This window comes from Anomalospiza imberbis, chromosome 3 (assembly GCF_031753505.1).
Source record: "Anomalospiza imberbis isolate Cuckoo-Finch-1a 21T00152 chromosome 3, ASM3175350v1, whole genome shotgun sequence".
NCBI classification, from domain to species: domain Eukaryota; kingdom Metazoa; phylum Chordata; class Aves; order Passeriformes; family Viduidae; genus Anomalospiza; species Anomalospiza imberbis.
In genome coordinates this window covers 78,352,686-78,369,317 of record NC_089683.1, presented here as the reverse complement: position 1 = coordinate 78,369,317, position 16,632 = coordinate 78,352,686, and the positions used below count along the sequence as shown (strand labels likewise).

At 39.7% G+C, this 16,632-nt stretch overlaps 1 protein-coding gene across 1 annotated transcript in view; it reads left to right on the top strand.

The window, feature by feature from the left end:
- The window catches only part of TTC27 (tetratricopeptide repeat domain 27), a 114,275-nt gene extending 110,044 nt beyond the window's left edge, over positions 1–4,231 (top strand). Inside the window, exons 18-20 of the mRNA XM_068185296.1 lie at positions 187–298; positions 880–980; positions 3,989–4,231. Of these exons, the coding sequence (XP_068041397.1) occupies positions 187–298; positions 880–980; positions 3,989–4,111 (336 nt within the window). The 3' untranslated portion in view covers positions 4,112–4,231. The remainder of the gene's footprint in view (positions 1–186; positions 299–879; positions 981–3,988) is intronic.
- Positions 4,232–16,632: the final 12,401 nt, after the last annotated feature.

Genomic DNA, 16,632 nt, shown 5'->3' with positions numbered 1-16,632 from the left:
GAACATCTGTGTTACAGCTGGCGCTTACTGCTCCAGAGGAGGACAGTACTCCAACTCACAGGAAATCAAGTGTAGTAAAGATAGATTCATTTTCTGGATTCACCACTAATTTTGTAGATACTTAAAACTATTTTAGTTTCCTAGTTGATTTTCTGACCTACTAATATTTTTTTTTCCTCCTTGCAGTCACTGCAGTATCTCACTAAGGCACATAAATGTGAAATTCAATCAAGTGATTGGGAGAAAGATGTTTCTTCTTTTAAGGAAGTGGTGAAAGGAGCCATAGACATTGCACATGGTGTGTTCTACCTTTTATTTTTCATGAAGAGTGTAACAAATATTTATTAAGCTTAGTGGCAAAATAATACTCTACTTTACCTATTGTATTTATTCCTACTACTAGGAGTCCTGTAACAGAGAGTATCATCCTGATACTGCATACAAAAATATACTTGGAATGCGGCAGAAATGGTGTAGGATGAGTCAGTAAACATATGACTGGTAAACATGGAATCAATTGATTTTATGATCTAGCAACTTCATAAAGCAAGTGAAAATGCATTTGCAGTTCATCTCAGTCCTCAGATCATCACATCAATTGTTTGATTGAGTATGCTAGTCAGGAAATGAATGAAACTTATTAAGATTATTCCCTGTTCTGTGATACTTATGTTTAAGAAGGATACAGATACCTGTTGTGTCTCGAGTTATCTACTCAAAATTACTTGGCTTTTTTTTTACTTTTTGGTTTTTTTGGGGGAATATTTAAAATTGTCAGTAGAGGGTATCAAGATCTTTAATTAAATGTTTTTGTTTAAAGATTATTGCTAGAGTGGTAGTGATTTTTTGTTTTGGGGTCTTTCTGTGTTTGGATTCTAGTGGCTATAAAATGCAGCAAGAACAAATCTAACTGTCAGGAAGCTTTGCAGATACTTTCTTCAGCTCGGCTCAACTTACGGGGCTTGTCATCTAAGGCAAAGGTAGGAATGCTAGAAAGGTAGGAATTTTTGTTTGATAGCTAGGAATCTTTGTTCTGTTGCCAGAATTTCTCTGTTTTGAATCAATTATAGATCAAATAATACCTGCCAGTTGCAGTGCATCATCAGATGATGTTCATCCTTATGCTGTTGAGGATTCCAGTTTTACATAAACTTTTATTTCCCTTCTTCCTGCTAGGCTTTGATTGCAGTACTAGTGTAAGAGACAGCATCGACATTTTAGAGTAAGATAGAACTTTACTTAAAATGTTGAGCAAACAGATTTGAATGTTTGAAAGCAATCAGTCATTTCAAAGACCTGTTTTTAATGTGAGTAGTCATGACATAAACTGGGCAGTCTCATGAAAAATTGAACTAAATCTGCAGAAAAGACCCCAGATGTGTCAAGATTGCTTTGCATCACTTGGAGTGTTTTAAAAAGAGTTATTTATTATAAGACAGACTAATTTTTAATCTGGTTTTTGTGGATACCCTACCAGTTCAGGTATCAATTACTTGAAAAAGTCATCGTATTTGAATCATACTTTTTCTGTTAAAATACATATCTTGTCTTAAAGAGGGATTCTTCCTGCCTGTGGAGTTAGCAACTGTGAATCATAGAGCTGAAGTTTTATGATGTGTGCTTCTCTTACAAAGTGTTGCTTTGTGATCAGTGTGCTGAACTTGGCTCATTTTCTCTTAAGTCCTTTAATTTTAAGGATAAAAGCCTAGGAAAGTTGCATAAGCAAACACAAGCTGGATCTGTAACTCAGCTTTTAGATACAGACATAGGTAAGACTTTCAAATGTGTTGAAAAAAGAGACAACATATGTTTTGCTGTTCCTCACAAAATAGGATTGTGTTTTCTTTAAAAAAGGTGCATAGACTGAGCACTACTGTAGATAAAGCACTAAATGACATAAATTATATGAATACAAGTACAGGTAGCTTATATTATGAGAAATCATTAATTTTCTGAAAGATTAAGAGTGTATGAGTCTGGTAAATTCTATTTTAAGTTCCAAAGGCACTAATTAAATTAACATCTATATTATTGGCAGCTAATGGTTTTATGGTACTTCTGAGAAAACTGTCATATTAGAAATGAAGCATTTTTTTTGCATCCCTTCCAAGATGCCATCTTACTTTGAATTTGAAGTCATATTGAATGTTCAAAGTATGTTGTAGTTTAAAAACTCAGTTGTCTTCTGTCAAATCCTATGCACAAACAGTTTAGCACTGGTTTGCCTGTCCAAGCTTGACTGCATCTCATTTTGCTGCCCTGTGAGTCAATATTAGTGTGGGAATTTTTTTTTTTTCATTTTTAATTTCAGCTGAAAAAAGTACTTTAAAAATGTGCTAAGAGCAGACTCACTAGTTAATATTTCAGGAGGAATAAAAGAACAGTGAAAATAACTGATAAAATAAAACATATAATTCCAAAATTTAATAGTCAGGACATGCAATTGGAACAAATCAGTAGAACAGGTGAAACAATGTCACTGCTTCCAGATCTCCATCTCCTGATGTTTGAGCTCCTGTGTTGTGCCAGACTCACGAAGCATCCACAATCTGCCAATGGCTGCAGGTCAGAAATGTGCTGCTACTGGGCTCTTTTCTGAACAGAGCCTGCTGGGCTCTGTACATGCTGTGGCAAATAGCACAGTGGGCACTCTTCTGGTCCTTGTTTCAATGTATCACTTGGATCTGACATAATTTGCAAATGCATGAAATGTGAGCGCTGTTTTGGGGAGACATGGGGCACAAAGCCCAAAGAGTGATGCTGCTTGAAACTTCCCCAGGCTGTCTCTAGCTGAATAGATTTCTATAACTGTGTAGAGAAACAAAAAAAAAATTAAAAGGAGAAAGTAATTATATCATCCTGATTTATTTACCTGTCTTACCAGGAAGAACCAAATTTTTCTGTCACACTCCCAGTGTGAGGTTTTTGGGCTGAAAGTCAAATAAGTTTCTGTACTTGTAGCACAAATATGTTCCTATTTTTGTGTAAGATCTTTCTTATTCCAGTGACAACATTGTTTTGAAGGCACAGTGAATACCTTAGTTCAAGCCTTTAAAGTACATTTTTGTTTATATACATATCTGTATTATCCTGTTATGTTTTGATGATACACTGATGCACAGATGTACTCCAGAGCAACTTTTGTTTTCTTGTTTTGTTTTTTGTCTCTAAACATAGGCTTTGTGATTGTGTCAAATGATGTGTGAATCACTCTCCCTTTATATAATGAAGGGAAAACATATGTTTGGGTGTCCCCCCTTCCCCATATTTCTGTGTAGTGGTATCTCACACAGCCTCAATATTAAATAGATTAAGACTATGATTGCTCACGAGTTAGCTGCTTTTTTTGTTGTCTTTATTAATGTCTTAAGGTTTTAAAGAACAGTCTTCATTACTCTGTAGTGTTTTGTTTTCTGTGGTATAACCTAGTTACACACAAGTGAATGCCTCCACCCATGCATGTCTTGACATCAAATGTGAAAAAAATATTTATTTGAGGTTTTGGAGAAAATGAAGTAACAGAATATGATGCTGGGGAAAATGGTTATTAAAATTCACAACCAATTTATCAGGAGGTGGGCTTATAAACTGCAGTGACAGAATGTGAGATGTTCTTCTAATTTGAGTTTTATGAAAAAGTCCTTTACTTTCAATGGAATCAGGAGTCAGCGTAGGCAGTCAGGTCAGAGAAGAAACCCCACGTCCCCAGGAGGATTTGACCCTTTTGGCACAATAGCAGGTGTGTGGCACAGATTTCAGGTCTATATGCAGGTTGTGTGTCTATATGTGTGTATAACTTCTGTTTATTAGCCACAAAATGGATTTTTCTTTGAGAGAGATACCATCACAGTTTACAAAATAATGAAAAGCAGTATAGAGATGATGAGCTTCCTGTATTTTGTCTCTCCCCTGAAAGAGAGAAACTGTACATATCTTTTAAAGGTATTTATTTATAAAGTACTTACAAGTATTTCTTTTTGTTGTGCAGCAACTTTTCATAGATGTAACAAGTAATGAGGTTCACAGTGAGATAGCTGATGAGGTGACAGCTATGGACAACATGATTGCTGAACTTCAGGAGCTGAGCAACCAGCTGAGAGACCAGTGCTGACATATGGACCAAATTTTGGGATGGGACGATGATAATGACATGTTTCTTTCGCCACCACTTTTGCTGATGAAATGGTAACAATTCTCAGGCAACAACACCCTCAATAAACACATTTCTGTATAGCACTGTTCTCATGGTCAGCTTTTTTCAAAGTTCCGGCTGTCTTTTAAGATTCTTTCTTATCTGGTCGAACTGTTTTACAAAGTTGCATGTTTTGGTTCTTCAGCCCCATATTTCCTGGAAGAGAGCTGCTGATGATTGCAAGGTGATTCTGGAGGATTAGTTCTGCCTGCTTCATCCACCTTGGTGCTTGGTTGCTGGAGGATGCCCCACCCAGGGTGGGGGAGCAGGGGAGGTGCTAGTCTGGAGGAGGTGAAGAAGCAAGCAACCAGAGGTGGGAGCTGAGCCCAGCCAATTTCCCATTTTAATTCAGTGTTAATTGCTTACAGGGTGGGAGTGGGGTCCTGAGAGCAAGAATTTAGTCTCTTTTGTTCTTTGGGTAATACAGTTAAAGTAGAAGGCTGTTTGTTGCCTTAGGATTTGTAAGCAGTTATTACTTAAAGCAGTATTTGTTTGTTCAATATACTTGTGTCCCATGGGCAATAGACTGGTACTTCATTTGGGCTTTTTATAGGCAGGGGGATTTCCCCTACTGAGGCAGAAATAAAACTGCAGTCTAATCTGAAATACTTACATCTGACTAGACTCAAGTGTCTTATTTTCATCTAGACTATTTTGCATGGTTTCATTTCCCAGCATCTTTGCTACTGCTCTTCTTAAAATAAGATTTTTTTTCAGAGTTTTCCCAAAACCCGTGTGAAATAATTCCCTCACATATGGTTTTGGCTTGCTCCTCCCTATGAGAATGGTGTGATTATCTATATTCTGGCTTTGTACCGTCTGTGGTATGATCTGTTGCTGAATAGTAAGAATTTTCTCCCTGAAGAGAAAGCCAGAAAAGGTGCAAGTAAACCAAACAATTATTTTGATCTGAAACAGCAGTACATGCATGTTATTTTGGTGTATGAAGGGGTAAACCATCTTGACACAACTGTAAATCTGCACATCTTTGTAAGGCTTCTTAGAATGGAGAATTATTTGTTGACAGTATTTAAACATGAGGTTCCCACAGAAATTGCCATCTTTGTAACAGATTTACCTGCTAGTGAAGGACAGCTGCCTCCAAAACACCTCTTTGTTGAAATTGCCCAGAAAGAGAGGAGACAGTATAAATTTGTGCAGAGGGAATTTGCTTTAGCAGCTTCCATTTTGCTCATGTATGTAATGAGGAGTCCACCTGACTGAAAAAAGGGCTGAGAGTTTTGTGACAGACTGGCACCACTACCATCTTTTTGATATGTCTTTATGGTTTGATGTGACTTAACCTTATTCACAAAGGAAAATAAAGTATCTTTAAAACTATTATTTTGTTCCCAGCACTAAGGTTTTTTAGGAATGTCATGGTTTGACACTGGCGCAATGCCAGCACTCCTATGAAAATGCACTTTCCCTAAATAATTGCTGTGAGATGTGATCAGGAACAGAGTAGAGCAGGCCTAAGCTTAATAACAAAGAAAAGAACTTTATTAATCAACTACTACTATAAAACTACAAACACTGAATCCTGGATGAAGACCTTCCAAAACACCCCTCCTCCTCCTACCTAATTTCCAAACAAACCCACAGTGAGACACCACCCAGGATCCTGATCAAGTTGCCACCCTTCAGATAATCAAATACTCAGTCCTTCAAGGGAGACAGGAGTCTCTCCTGTGCCACAGACCCCCCAGGAAACACAATTGCCACCCTTGTGTTTCCATGTCACACATGGCAACTGCCCGGAGAAAATCTGCCAGTGTGACACTCTCCTTTCTATGTCACGGTGCTCTCACCACCGTGCATGGACAGACTGCTCATAGGGCTCCTTTAAGGATGCTCTGCCATCGACCAAAAGAGACAACAGTTTCTCATCTCGGGACTGTAGTCCCCCCCATTTCCCCCTGGGGCTGAGGGTCTAAGAACAGAGATCTTCTCCTCCTCTTCTTCTTCTTTGAAGACAGAGGGCCTCTCCACACCTTCTTCAACTCTCCTCTGTTCTCTCTACTCCTCTGTTGGCAATCACTGAAACAGGTCTCTTGGCTCACCAACACATCCCCCTAAGTGCAGCCTCTGTCAGGAGAATTTGGTTCAGTCTATGGCTAACAAGAAAAGTCCAGCCACAAGCCACTCCATCATCTCCTCCCAACTCAAAAATTTCCTCTTCCATCATCTCAGATCCCAGACTGTCTCTCTTCTACTTCAAATCAAGGAGGAGTAATATTTTACAAAGCCTTCATTTTCCAGGAAAGGGTTAAAAGTTCAGACTCCCTGGACAGCTGAAATCTCTGCCCAGCAGCCGATTCCCAAGGCCAAGGCTGGGCGCCTTCCCCCACTCCTTCTCCTCCGCCGGCAAAGTTACAGGTGTCGTCCAGACTCTCTGTCTCTTCCCTCTGGGAGGGGACAACAAAGGCATCTCCGCTTCTCTCCACCCTTCTGTCCACAGGAGCTGGCTCGGTTCCAGTCCTTCTACCCTTCGGCTCACCTCGACCAGGCTGCATGGCTTCCCCTCCCCCACCCAGCCCCATGGCTGGGCAGGGGAGCTCTGCACAGCACCCTGACCGGAACCAAAGAGAGCGAGCTCTTGGGAGTTCTTGCTTTTAACCCCCTGTGTTCTCAGAGGCGTATCCACACCTTCAGTGGTCACTTTAGGTGCCAATATCCAAACTTGACCACTCATTGGTTTGACCCAACTTCCTGAAAGAATTTACTTCCATGTCAAGCCACGACAAGGAAGAAAGGGCTTAGGTGTGGAATAATTCAGTGGCAGAAAAATCTTGAATTTTTGTAGTAATCTTATGGCAAATTTTAAATTAGAATTATATCCCATGACTAGCTTGAAAACCTGAGATTTGAAATATGTTGTCTTGATTTAAAAGACAATAATTCTATTGAGTCTACCTGAGACACTTTTATAGCTGCAGTTTGGCAGTGGAGAACATGAAGTCAGATTCTTTTTTGTGTAATCGTTTCTGCCTACCATTTAAAAAAGATATATGGGAAGTTAACACTTCATGTGGAATATTAGAAGAGTCTGTGATTTCCCTTTGATTTTGTTCTTTTGAAAATTCTTCCTGTTTCTTTGCCTAAGGTGGTCGAGTGAAAAAGTCATTCTGCTCTTTCAGTGTCTCTTCCTAACAGTGCTTCACATGTTTTCTCAGCACAGATCTTTTGCCTATTTGTGCCTCCCTGTCTTAGTAGATGCATGGAATGTAAGCAGCTTTGTCTTTCACCTAGTACAGAGAAAGCCTGGTAACAGCAGACAGGGTGTTCCTGTAAAGGGGATGACTAGTGTTATGACAGCACATCAGTTTTCCTGTCACAATTAATGTAGTAGAGGGGAGATGTCTGCAGAGACTTATAAATACACAACTGAAATATGCACAGACAATATACATGCTGTGAAAGATGGCAAGGCAGGAGCTGACTCATCATTAAGGAGTCTGGCTTTTCAGAGCGGATGATGCCAGAAGACCTCAGCCATTTTATTCATGAGACTGAACACCTGATGTAAATCTCTCTACCAGGTATGTACTTGCTACCTCTTCCTGTTTATTGGTGGTGTTTTCATCTTCCTCAGGCACAAGGTGAGCCCATACTTTGAGTTTCTTTGGAGATCATCACAGGCCTTTTAAAAGTTTCCAGACACAAAAAGCATGTCAGTTTTGTGTGGTACTGATTTTCTGTGTTCATGCCAGCAGCATTTGGTTCTGAATCACTTTAGGAGACCATTGTCATGAAGACAATGTCTCTATAAAAGCTCTGGCTGTCAAAAAAAAAAACTGGCTAGTATTGAAAGAGGAAGAATCATTTCCTAAACAGACATCAGACTTTTCAGCTCTCCATCTTATGGGGAGCATCTGTTTTCTTACTTGGATCACTCTCATGACAACTGCAGAATCCTTGAGGGTTTAGCAAAACTGGACAGTCCTTTCCTGATACAGTTGTCACATCTGCAAATACCTCTATAACCCCTCTTATTTTCAAAGCTCTATGTGCAGCACAAGCTACGTATTATTAATTAGTGTAGCGTGGACTCGATTAAGAAGTATGTTGCAGGAATGGCTTACAGTTTGCAGTAGAACGTTGGGTACTTTCCAATCTTTTTTATCTTTCTGACTTTGGAAGTATTGGGATTTCCCCCTTTTGATGTCTGACTGCCATTAATGTGATGTGACATGGAGGTAAAACAGATGAGTCTAGATCTTTCAACTTCTACCAACCCAGACAGGGAAAGCAACTCTCTCAGAGTTTTGACAATGAGTATAAGCCAGGAAGTATGATGTATGAAAAAGAATTAATTTCTGTGGTCTAAAAGGGTTTGTTGTTATGTCTTTGACCTAATATGGTTCAACACATGATGTATTTTCAGCCCCTGGTGGTTAGAACCAAGGGAAGATCTCTGATTCACCCAAAGGGCTGTGTCAGGCTGGGTGTGGTATTAGAAGTTTGGTTTTTTTTTTTTTTTTTTTTGGGTGGGGACATTACTCATGAGCTGAAGTGAATGTTCTTCGGGTTGGTGGGGCCACTGACTCAGGCAGGTCATCCTAAGTACAGGCCAGTAAATGTTGTGTTTCGTGTCACATTGTCCTCAGTGTTCTTCCACCACACTGATCAGTGCATTCAGGAAGGCAGGCAGCTCTCATCCCATCACTCCTGCAGAGCTCTGTACTAAAACTACGGAAAGAAATAAAGCTTTGAGTAATTTTTCAGTGCTATAAAGGGTGCATGTTTTATATCAAATACAGAGGACAAATTTACAAGATCAGCTTTTGGTTGTGTACATCCATTGGATAAAACTATGTCTTCAAAATAAATAAGACAGAAAAAAACCCAGGTATTACTTTTACCCTACTTTAGAGAAGCTGTAAAGTCTCTTTGAAATTATTTTGACTTAGCTCTTCTGTTCAGTATTTCTGTCTCAATATCAGTGACTGACAGTACAGATGGACGTAATGTATTTCAGGAGATAAAAGGAAGCTAAAGAAACTCATTCTATTTCCAGAGGAATACAAATTAATATACAAGTACCTAATTTTTTCTTCATCTGCATTCATGCAGAGCTCTGTACCAGAAGTGCATACAAAATAGGGAAAAGTTAACAGCTGATAGGGTACAACTTGGGTTCTCTGAAATTAAAAATAAACTGGAATTTGATAGGAAATACATTACTGTAAAGAAGAAAAGATTGCCTTCAACTGTATGGAGTTGTTTTCAGTGTGATTACTCAAACTAAGTGCTTTGTGTTTCAAAAATTATTTGAATTTTTTATTTCTATTATGTCTATATATTTGTAAGCTTATATGTGTACCTGTATAAACAAGCACATACACACATGTATAGAATCTTGTGTCTGTTACAGAAAGTTATTAATTCTTAAGGTGTAAGAGGTACATTTACAGAAAGGTACATCTCATGAAAGCTGTATGCCTTACAGAGACTGGAAACCAGACCAGATGTAAGAAAGTCATTCCTGTCCATTTTACATTATGTGTTTCAGGCATAAGACTTGCAAATAAGATGAATTTCACAAGTTACTGGCAATAAAATGTTTGCGTTTTTACAAAACCCAGTATAATACTGCAGTTGGGCAAGTTTTTGCAGCATTCAGGAGTACTTAAAAAGAGATAGTTTTCAGTCAAGTAGTAGCTTATACAGGCATGTGCTCAAATATAGTAGCTGCATTCATTAGGCAAACATTTCTACTAATCCTTCAGCTACACTAATAAAAGAGTTATCCTTTATGGGCTGAGTGTAGTAGCACAGGGTTCTCTTTTTAGCTATTAACATCCTTCAAAGACCAAGGTCTAACCCTTATTAGTGACAGTATTTGGTTTTCAGCAAATGAGTTGAAAATTGGTAACTAAGTATGTTGTTAGAATTCCTTACTAAAAATGGTGACAGCCTTGCTTTTGGGAGCAGCTTATATGCTGTAGTTAAAGTGAATTTGTTTCTGCTCTTTAAACAAGAAAGCCATCAGACAGCAGCAGCTATCTTGTTGGACATTTTGGTTTGGTTTGTTTTGCTATTTTTATAGCATTTGTCCTTTCACTCACACTTTTTCCTTTACACTTTTGATTCCCTTGTTAAGGCAAGAAAAGTAAGTTTGTGGATTCAGGCTCTCTTCATTGAGCAAGACAAGGATGCCAAGTCAAGTAATTGCTGCTCTTCTCTGCTGAGTTAGGTGAAAGACTTATTACAAATTTCATCTGCTAATACTGATATAAAGCTAAAATGATCCTCTGCAACAACAGAGTGGTTTAAGATTAAAAATCCATGTTAAATAACTGCTTTCTTTATAGAACTGTTTTCCAAATTTACCTAAGTATGAATGTCCATTTTTCTGTTTCTAGTTTACTCTGACCTGAATGTTTTCTCAGAACACACCAAGAGCCTTTTTATCACCAGTGATGTCATATGTCCCTTCTCAAATTTTTTCCCATTTATTTTACACCTCAGTGACCTGTGAGTCAACTACAAGAGTTCTTGGCCAAAAATCAGTGTAACAAACCAGGCAAAGAAGTACCAGCCAAGAGCCATGCAATGGAAAACTGGGTTTAACAGCATGAAGATCTTCAAAACTGCAAGTTAGCCTATTAATGACATCACTGCTGAAGTGAAGCAGCTACATTTTTAAAGTTGCTTTTAGAAGTTAACCCCTACAATTCATCTCTTTTCCACTGTCATCTCTAGATGAGCATCATATTCTTTCTGTCTTAAATGCAATCATTACATCCACTTCCAAGGATTTTTCCTGCTTAGGAACTGCTTTTCAGTTTCTGCTCACTGGAATGGTGATACTACAAGCATGGAAACTACCTTTGTGTTTCTTTCTCCACCCTCTCTGGCACAGACTTGACTTGCCCATCTTTGTGATCTCTCAGCCTTCTGCCAGTTTTTGGACCTTTGGACCCTGGAAAATAATTTTTATAGTTCTTTGTGTGTTTCTGCCTCACAACAATTTCATTTTGTCCCTTTCCAGCAGTACTATCTCACCATCCCCTCCCTGTAAAAGCTCTCCCCTGCTTCTTTAACGTTTATCTATGAGGTCTTAATAGGAAAGATGCTAGGAAGGGCCTTAAGATTGCAATTATTGTAGAGAGTAGCTGGCAGCAGCATGAAAAATTTAATTTGTAGTGAGGTGAGAATTACTTGAAGGAGTGGGAAAAGGGCATTTCCCCCCCCTGTCTTGGCTAAGTCCCTTGGGGATGATACAGAGGGCAAGGACCTTTATGTTTTAGGGGAATTAAGAGCACCTTAAGCGTTTGCCAGAAAACTCAGACTGTGCAGGAAGAACAGCAGCCCAGGGATGCTGACGATGGTCCCTGTGGAACTGCTAAAACAAGGGAAAAAATATTAGCACTCACTCTTCATCAGACAGGAAAACACAAGTCTTTCCTTAGTGAAAGTTGGAGCAGTGAATAAGCAGACCATACACTGCCAGAGGGAGATGGCAGACCAACCAGAAGTAACAGATACAGCTGGAGAGAAAAGTAAGTCACGCTTTGGCAATAGCCCGAAGTTAAAAGAACCAACTTCAGGCACAAACACCAGTGCACTGCAGGACTTGTAACAGCCCATGTGGTCTGAGGGATTGTCTGTCAGGGAATGCTCCAGAGGTACCTGCAACTTTTTACTTGTTTTGTTTGTAGCAGTCCATCTTCCATGGTTCAGGTTTTGCTATTGTCAATGCTATCACCTCCTGTTAGAGAGAATTTTAATTTGACTGTAAATTCTATGCAGTCCTAAAGCCAGGCATAGTGAACACAGTGTCAATCAGTCTGCATTTTTGTTTGCAAGTGAAAAACAGGCAAGTAATTCATAAGCTTGGCAAGGTACTAAATCAGCTAATTTTGTAGTCTTAATTTGTTGTCATGCTAAGCAGAGAAGGGTTTTTGTAGCTGAAGTATGTCTTGCATTTGGTCTGTACTTCACAAGGGCTTTTACTGCCCTTTTTTATCTCTAAGAAAGCTGATGGGTGCATAAAGCCAGTTGTAAAGAATCAATGTAGAATAACTTGCACAGTTCCAAACAGAACTTTAAATTGAGTCCTGTCTAATTTATAAATTAATGGAGGAAGGAGAAAAAAGTAACTGGCCATGGAAACAGCGTGAGAAGTGAAGTCCATAAAATGAAATGAAGCGGTGATAGTGCCAAGCACACGCAGTGTTAGGACAACATTCAGAGGTGACACAGGCAGTGAGATGCTCGCTGCTGCCTGCACATGCTGTTTCATTGCAGAAAGTTGTCAAATACGGATTCTGATATGTTCCAAATCAGAATTATAGCAAACTTCTGACAAGCTATTAATCAAGAAGATTGGCACTGAGGTAGGTAGGATTCTTCCATGTTTCCTGAAATCTTGGATGAAGATTCAATCTGAGGTTCAACCTTTGCTTATCCTGTTTTCTTGGTATCTTGTGTCTATTATACTCTTAAATATGTCATGCTCTTGGATAAAACCAAGAGTTTTCTGCTTTGATTGGGTTACACCAACTGCCTAACTTACTGCAGGTATTACAGACCACTCTTAGAACACACAAGCACACGTCTCTTGCTTGTAGTGATCCTCCCTCCACCTCGAGGCAAAGCAATCTGGAATGTTCTGCTTCACAAGGTGACTTGTCTGAAACTGAGAGGTTTTTTCCCTAGTTTATCATTCCTGCACATGAATGCTCCCACCTGCTACTACAGTGTTTGAATGTCTGCAGCATAATATCACTGGCTGTAACCAAGTCTCTTGTGGATATCATGGGAGCTTTTGATTTATGCTCTATCAAGAATTCTGCCTGAGGCTAAATTTTAGAGTTTCTGGTTAAGGTTTTATTATTTCCATGAGGTTTAACTGAGTGAAAAAATATACCAAATTGAGAATACCACAGTGGGATGATTTGTTTGTTGGTTTGGCTTCTAAAAGGAAAGTTTTGCAATTTTTTTTTTTTTCTAAAAGCAGTTGAATCCTGTGTTGTTTTGCTGGCAATGCTTTTAGCTGAGTGATCAGTTTGATGCCGCATGCAGAAGCTTGGGGAACTGAGCCAAGGAACTTTGGAAGGTATTTAGATCTTTTCTGGATATTTTCTCATACATTCGTACTACAAGTTATTTTGCACATTGCAAATTATTTTTATTTTTCATACAAGTCTACTCCTTGTGAAAGTATTGGGACAGCAGTGAAGGTAGCTTACTGTGGCAACAGTGAACACAAGTGGGATATGTTGTCACATCCTCCTTGCATGTGTTTTGGATGTAGTGCAGATATGCTTACCTTCCAAGGCATAAATCCAGAGGAAAACTTGATATCCTCCCTTATGCTGCTTTTTGCTGTAATGACATTTCTACAGCAAGGTTCTGCATCACTGGAAATAAATGGGGTTTGTATTATGGGATGGCAAGGTAGTATCTGTGCAGACAAGCAATTGCATTTGAGTTGTTTAAAGCAGTCATGCCTTGATTTATTGTCACTGAAATTTAATCTAGGGTGTTTTGGTTTTTTTCCTTCAGACTTTCTCTCTGAGAGTTCTAGTGAAAATATTGCATCACCACTTCAGGAATGGAGCAGCAGTGTTATTTTGATCTGTCAAATGCAGAGGCCATGAACTTCCCCTGAGAAACTCGGTGAAACAGCCTTTCTACTTTGAGGATTTGTAGTGTAAAGAATGCTTCCTAAAACTGAGGCCTCAGAGTTTAAAACAGTAGCTCTCATAACTTGTTCTGCATTTGAGCCTGATTTGTTTGCCTATTCTCATTTGATGCAGTGGAGAAAAGTTACCTCTGTGTGCATGTAGATTTATCAGGCCGAAACCCAGCACTATAGTAAGAGCAGTATCCTTGAAAAAGTAGTGATTCTTCAAACTTACTTAAACTTAGTCTTGTCAGCCTTAAATGTGCCTTTCTGCAAGCTTAAATGTGTTTAGGCTTTCTGAATATTTCAAAACCTGTTTATTTTTGGAAAAATATTTTTTTTTTAAAAAGTAGAGATTTAAGAGGAAAATATCTGAAATCATACTAGACATTTTAAACATATAAAATCCCCACAGCAGTCATGCATCTATTTGACAGAAGCTTAAAAATAACATTGGCTGTAATGCTTGGCAAAATTGTGTGTGTGCGAGGGCACGTATGTGTGTGGGTTTGTGCCTTTTAAAGGCGAACAATGCTAACATGTCTTTACAAATTACTGTCCCGTTTGCTCTTGATACCATCAGTGATCTCAGAACAGCTCTGGAGATGGTGTTTAATTGTGGCAGAATGAGGGCATGCATATAAAGTTGTTTTATAAGGTCTCACTCGTAAATATTGACTGCAGTGCAGCCATGTGTTGGGATGGTTTAGGAGATGGGGGTTGAAAGATGTCAGGGCTCAGCTCTGTGCCTGCAGTTGGAAAGGATGATGTAGCAATGCTCTCACTAGGAATCCCAGTTAAGAGAGATTTGAATTATTCTTCTGACTTTTCTCATTTATGAGCAAAATCTAGATAAGAATATGCACACACTCTTCTTGTCCCTATTTGCTTTTTCTGCCTCTAAGCCACAGTAGCAGGAAAACCTCCATGAGCTATTGTCAGAACTATGCAAAGAACAAGATGCCCACTTTTCCAGGCATCAATCTTTTCCTTTGCCTTCCAGCACTTTGATGCCCAAGAAAGGCATTGAGCCTTGTGTGTTGTTGACAGCAGGGGACATGCACAGCCATTCTTGCTTGTCTTTTCTTCTTTCTTACTTGTGGCTTTTGCCACCAAATTCTTCTTTCTAAGGACCCATAAGAGACAGACAATGACCTCCCAGTTTCCTTATCTTTCCTTCTCTTCCCTGGGCTCTGAGAGGGGCCTTACAGGAAGGAATAACAGCTTTTATCTGCAGTGATGTGAAGGGGATCTCTGACACCCTGCTCCCTCCAGCATCATGGGAACATGCTCTGAATAGTGCAAATTTTGCAGCTGCTGGTTCTATTGCATCTTCCTTGCCTTCAGTCACCACCTCACACATTAGTCTTCTCTGCTGCAACTCATTAACAGCTGTCTTGTTTTCAGTATGCTCTTTGAGAGGCTGTGTACCTCCCCAGAACCCTCCTTTCCCCTGCAGCACGACTTTTCTGGAATCAGGGAAATTGAGAAATCTCTCCAGGTCCCACTGCTCTGGCATAGTCCCTGAAGAGGAACCCACAAGTTTCACAGGCAGAGTTTGGACAGAAAGTCCCTGGCAGACTTGGCTACTCCCTGTTAACCCTTGAGTCAGTAAAGGTAAGGCAGATGGCTCAAGGAGGAGAATGGGAATGCAGAGACTTCCGATCCTTTTTCTTAGCTTCTCTCAAATGAAAGGGAGATTGGAATTGGGTTTTCTCATTGAAGTGTTAAGTGAAGTGCCTCTGTGCCTTAAGAAAGGGATACTCAAGTAATGGGGGGGGGGGGGGAGGGGAAGGAAAATATTTTCTTATGCACTCATAATATCTTAGGAATGGAAAAATAAAGCCGTTGTTTAGTCACTGAGGTTCAGGCAGCAAGCTGAGATCTCAGTCACGGCTGAGATCCTCCAGGCATGGGCACTGCACACATCCCAAGCAGTCCCTGTTGCAAGAGCTGGGAATTACAGGAATATCTGGTAGGATGTCAGCCTGCTCCATGATGGCATGGCAGAGTTCACATCCATGAAGTGTTTCTTCACAGAGAAACACTTCTCTCCCCCAAACAGGGGACTCAGCTGGGAATGGTTCATGGCCCATCTTCATGTCCAAACTTGAACTGTGCCCACATAATGTTTGGAAGAGAGTTAGCTGGCCTCAGCCAAAACCATGCCAGAGGCCATTCTACCAATTCAGCTGGGTGGGTGACTGGGGTGGGTCTGTGCTCAGACACTGTTATTTTGACCAGTCTAGACATAGCTGAAGAATACAGTTCCTACTCCAGGAAAACCACAGTCCGAGGATTGCCAGATAGGCAGAGGAATAAGAACGTCAGTTTCTAGTACATTCATTTTATGTACAAATTACTGTGAGCTCCTGTGAGCAGCTGGAGGAGATAATGAGGTAAGGCCTTGTAAAAAGCAAAGGGCTTTGCAGGTGACCTTAGACCCACTGGTTTCACATGTAGTTATACATATGGAAGACGTCCCAGAAGTGACCTTGGGGAGCTGACAAAGAGAAGCTTGTTGCCCTGACAGAAAAATAAGCCACAGATGGACGAAGTAGTAGATAACAGCAATCTTGACAAGAAAACATAAAAGAGGACAAGACTGAATTAAGCCAGGTTTGAAGGTTTTAATCTTCAAATGACTGATAAGGGAGAATAATTAAACAGGAAAGGATAAAGAGATGGGAACCATCAAGTAATCAAACTTGCTAGAGAGTAGTAACCACTAAAATTAACTGCTTTCTTCTGCCCCTGACAAAGGATTTTAATCTTCTGTATTCATTTAGTCAGCTCCTATCTC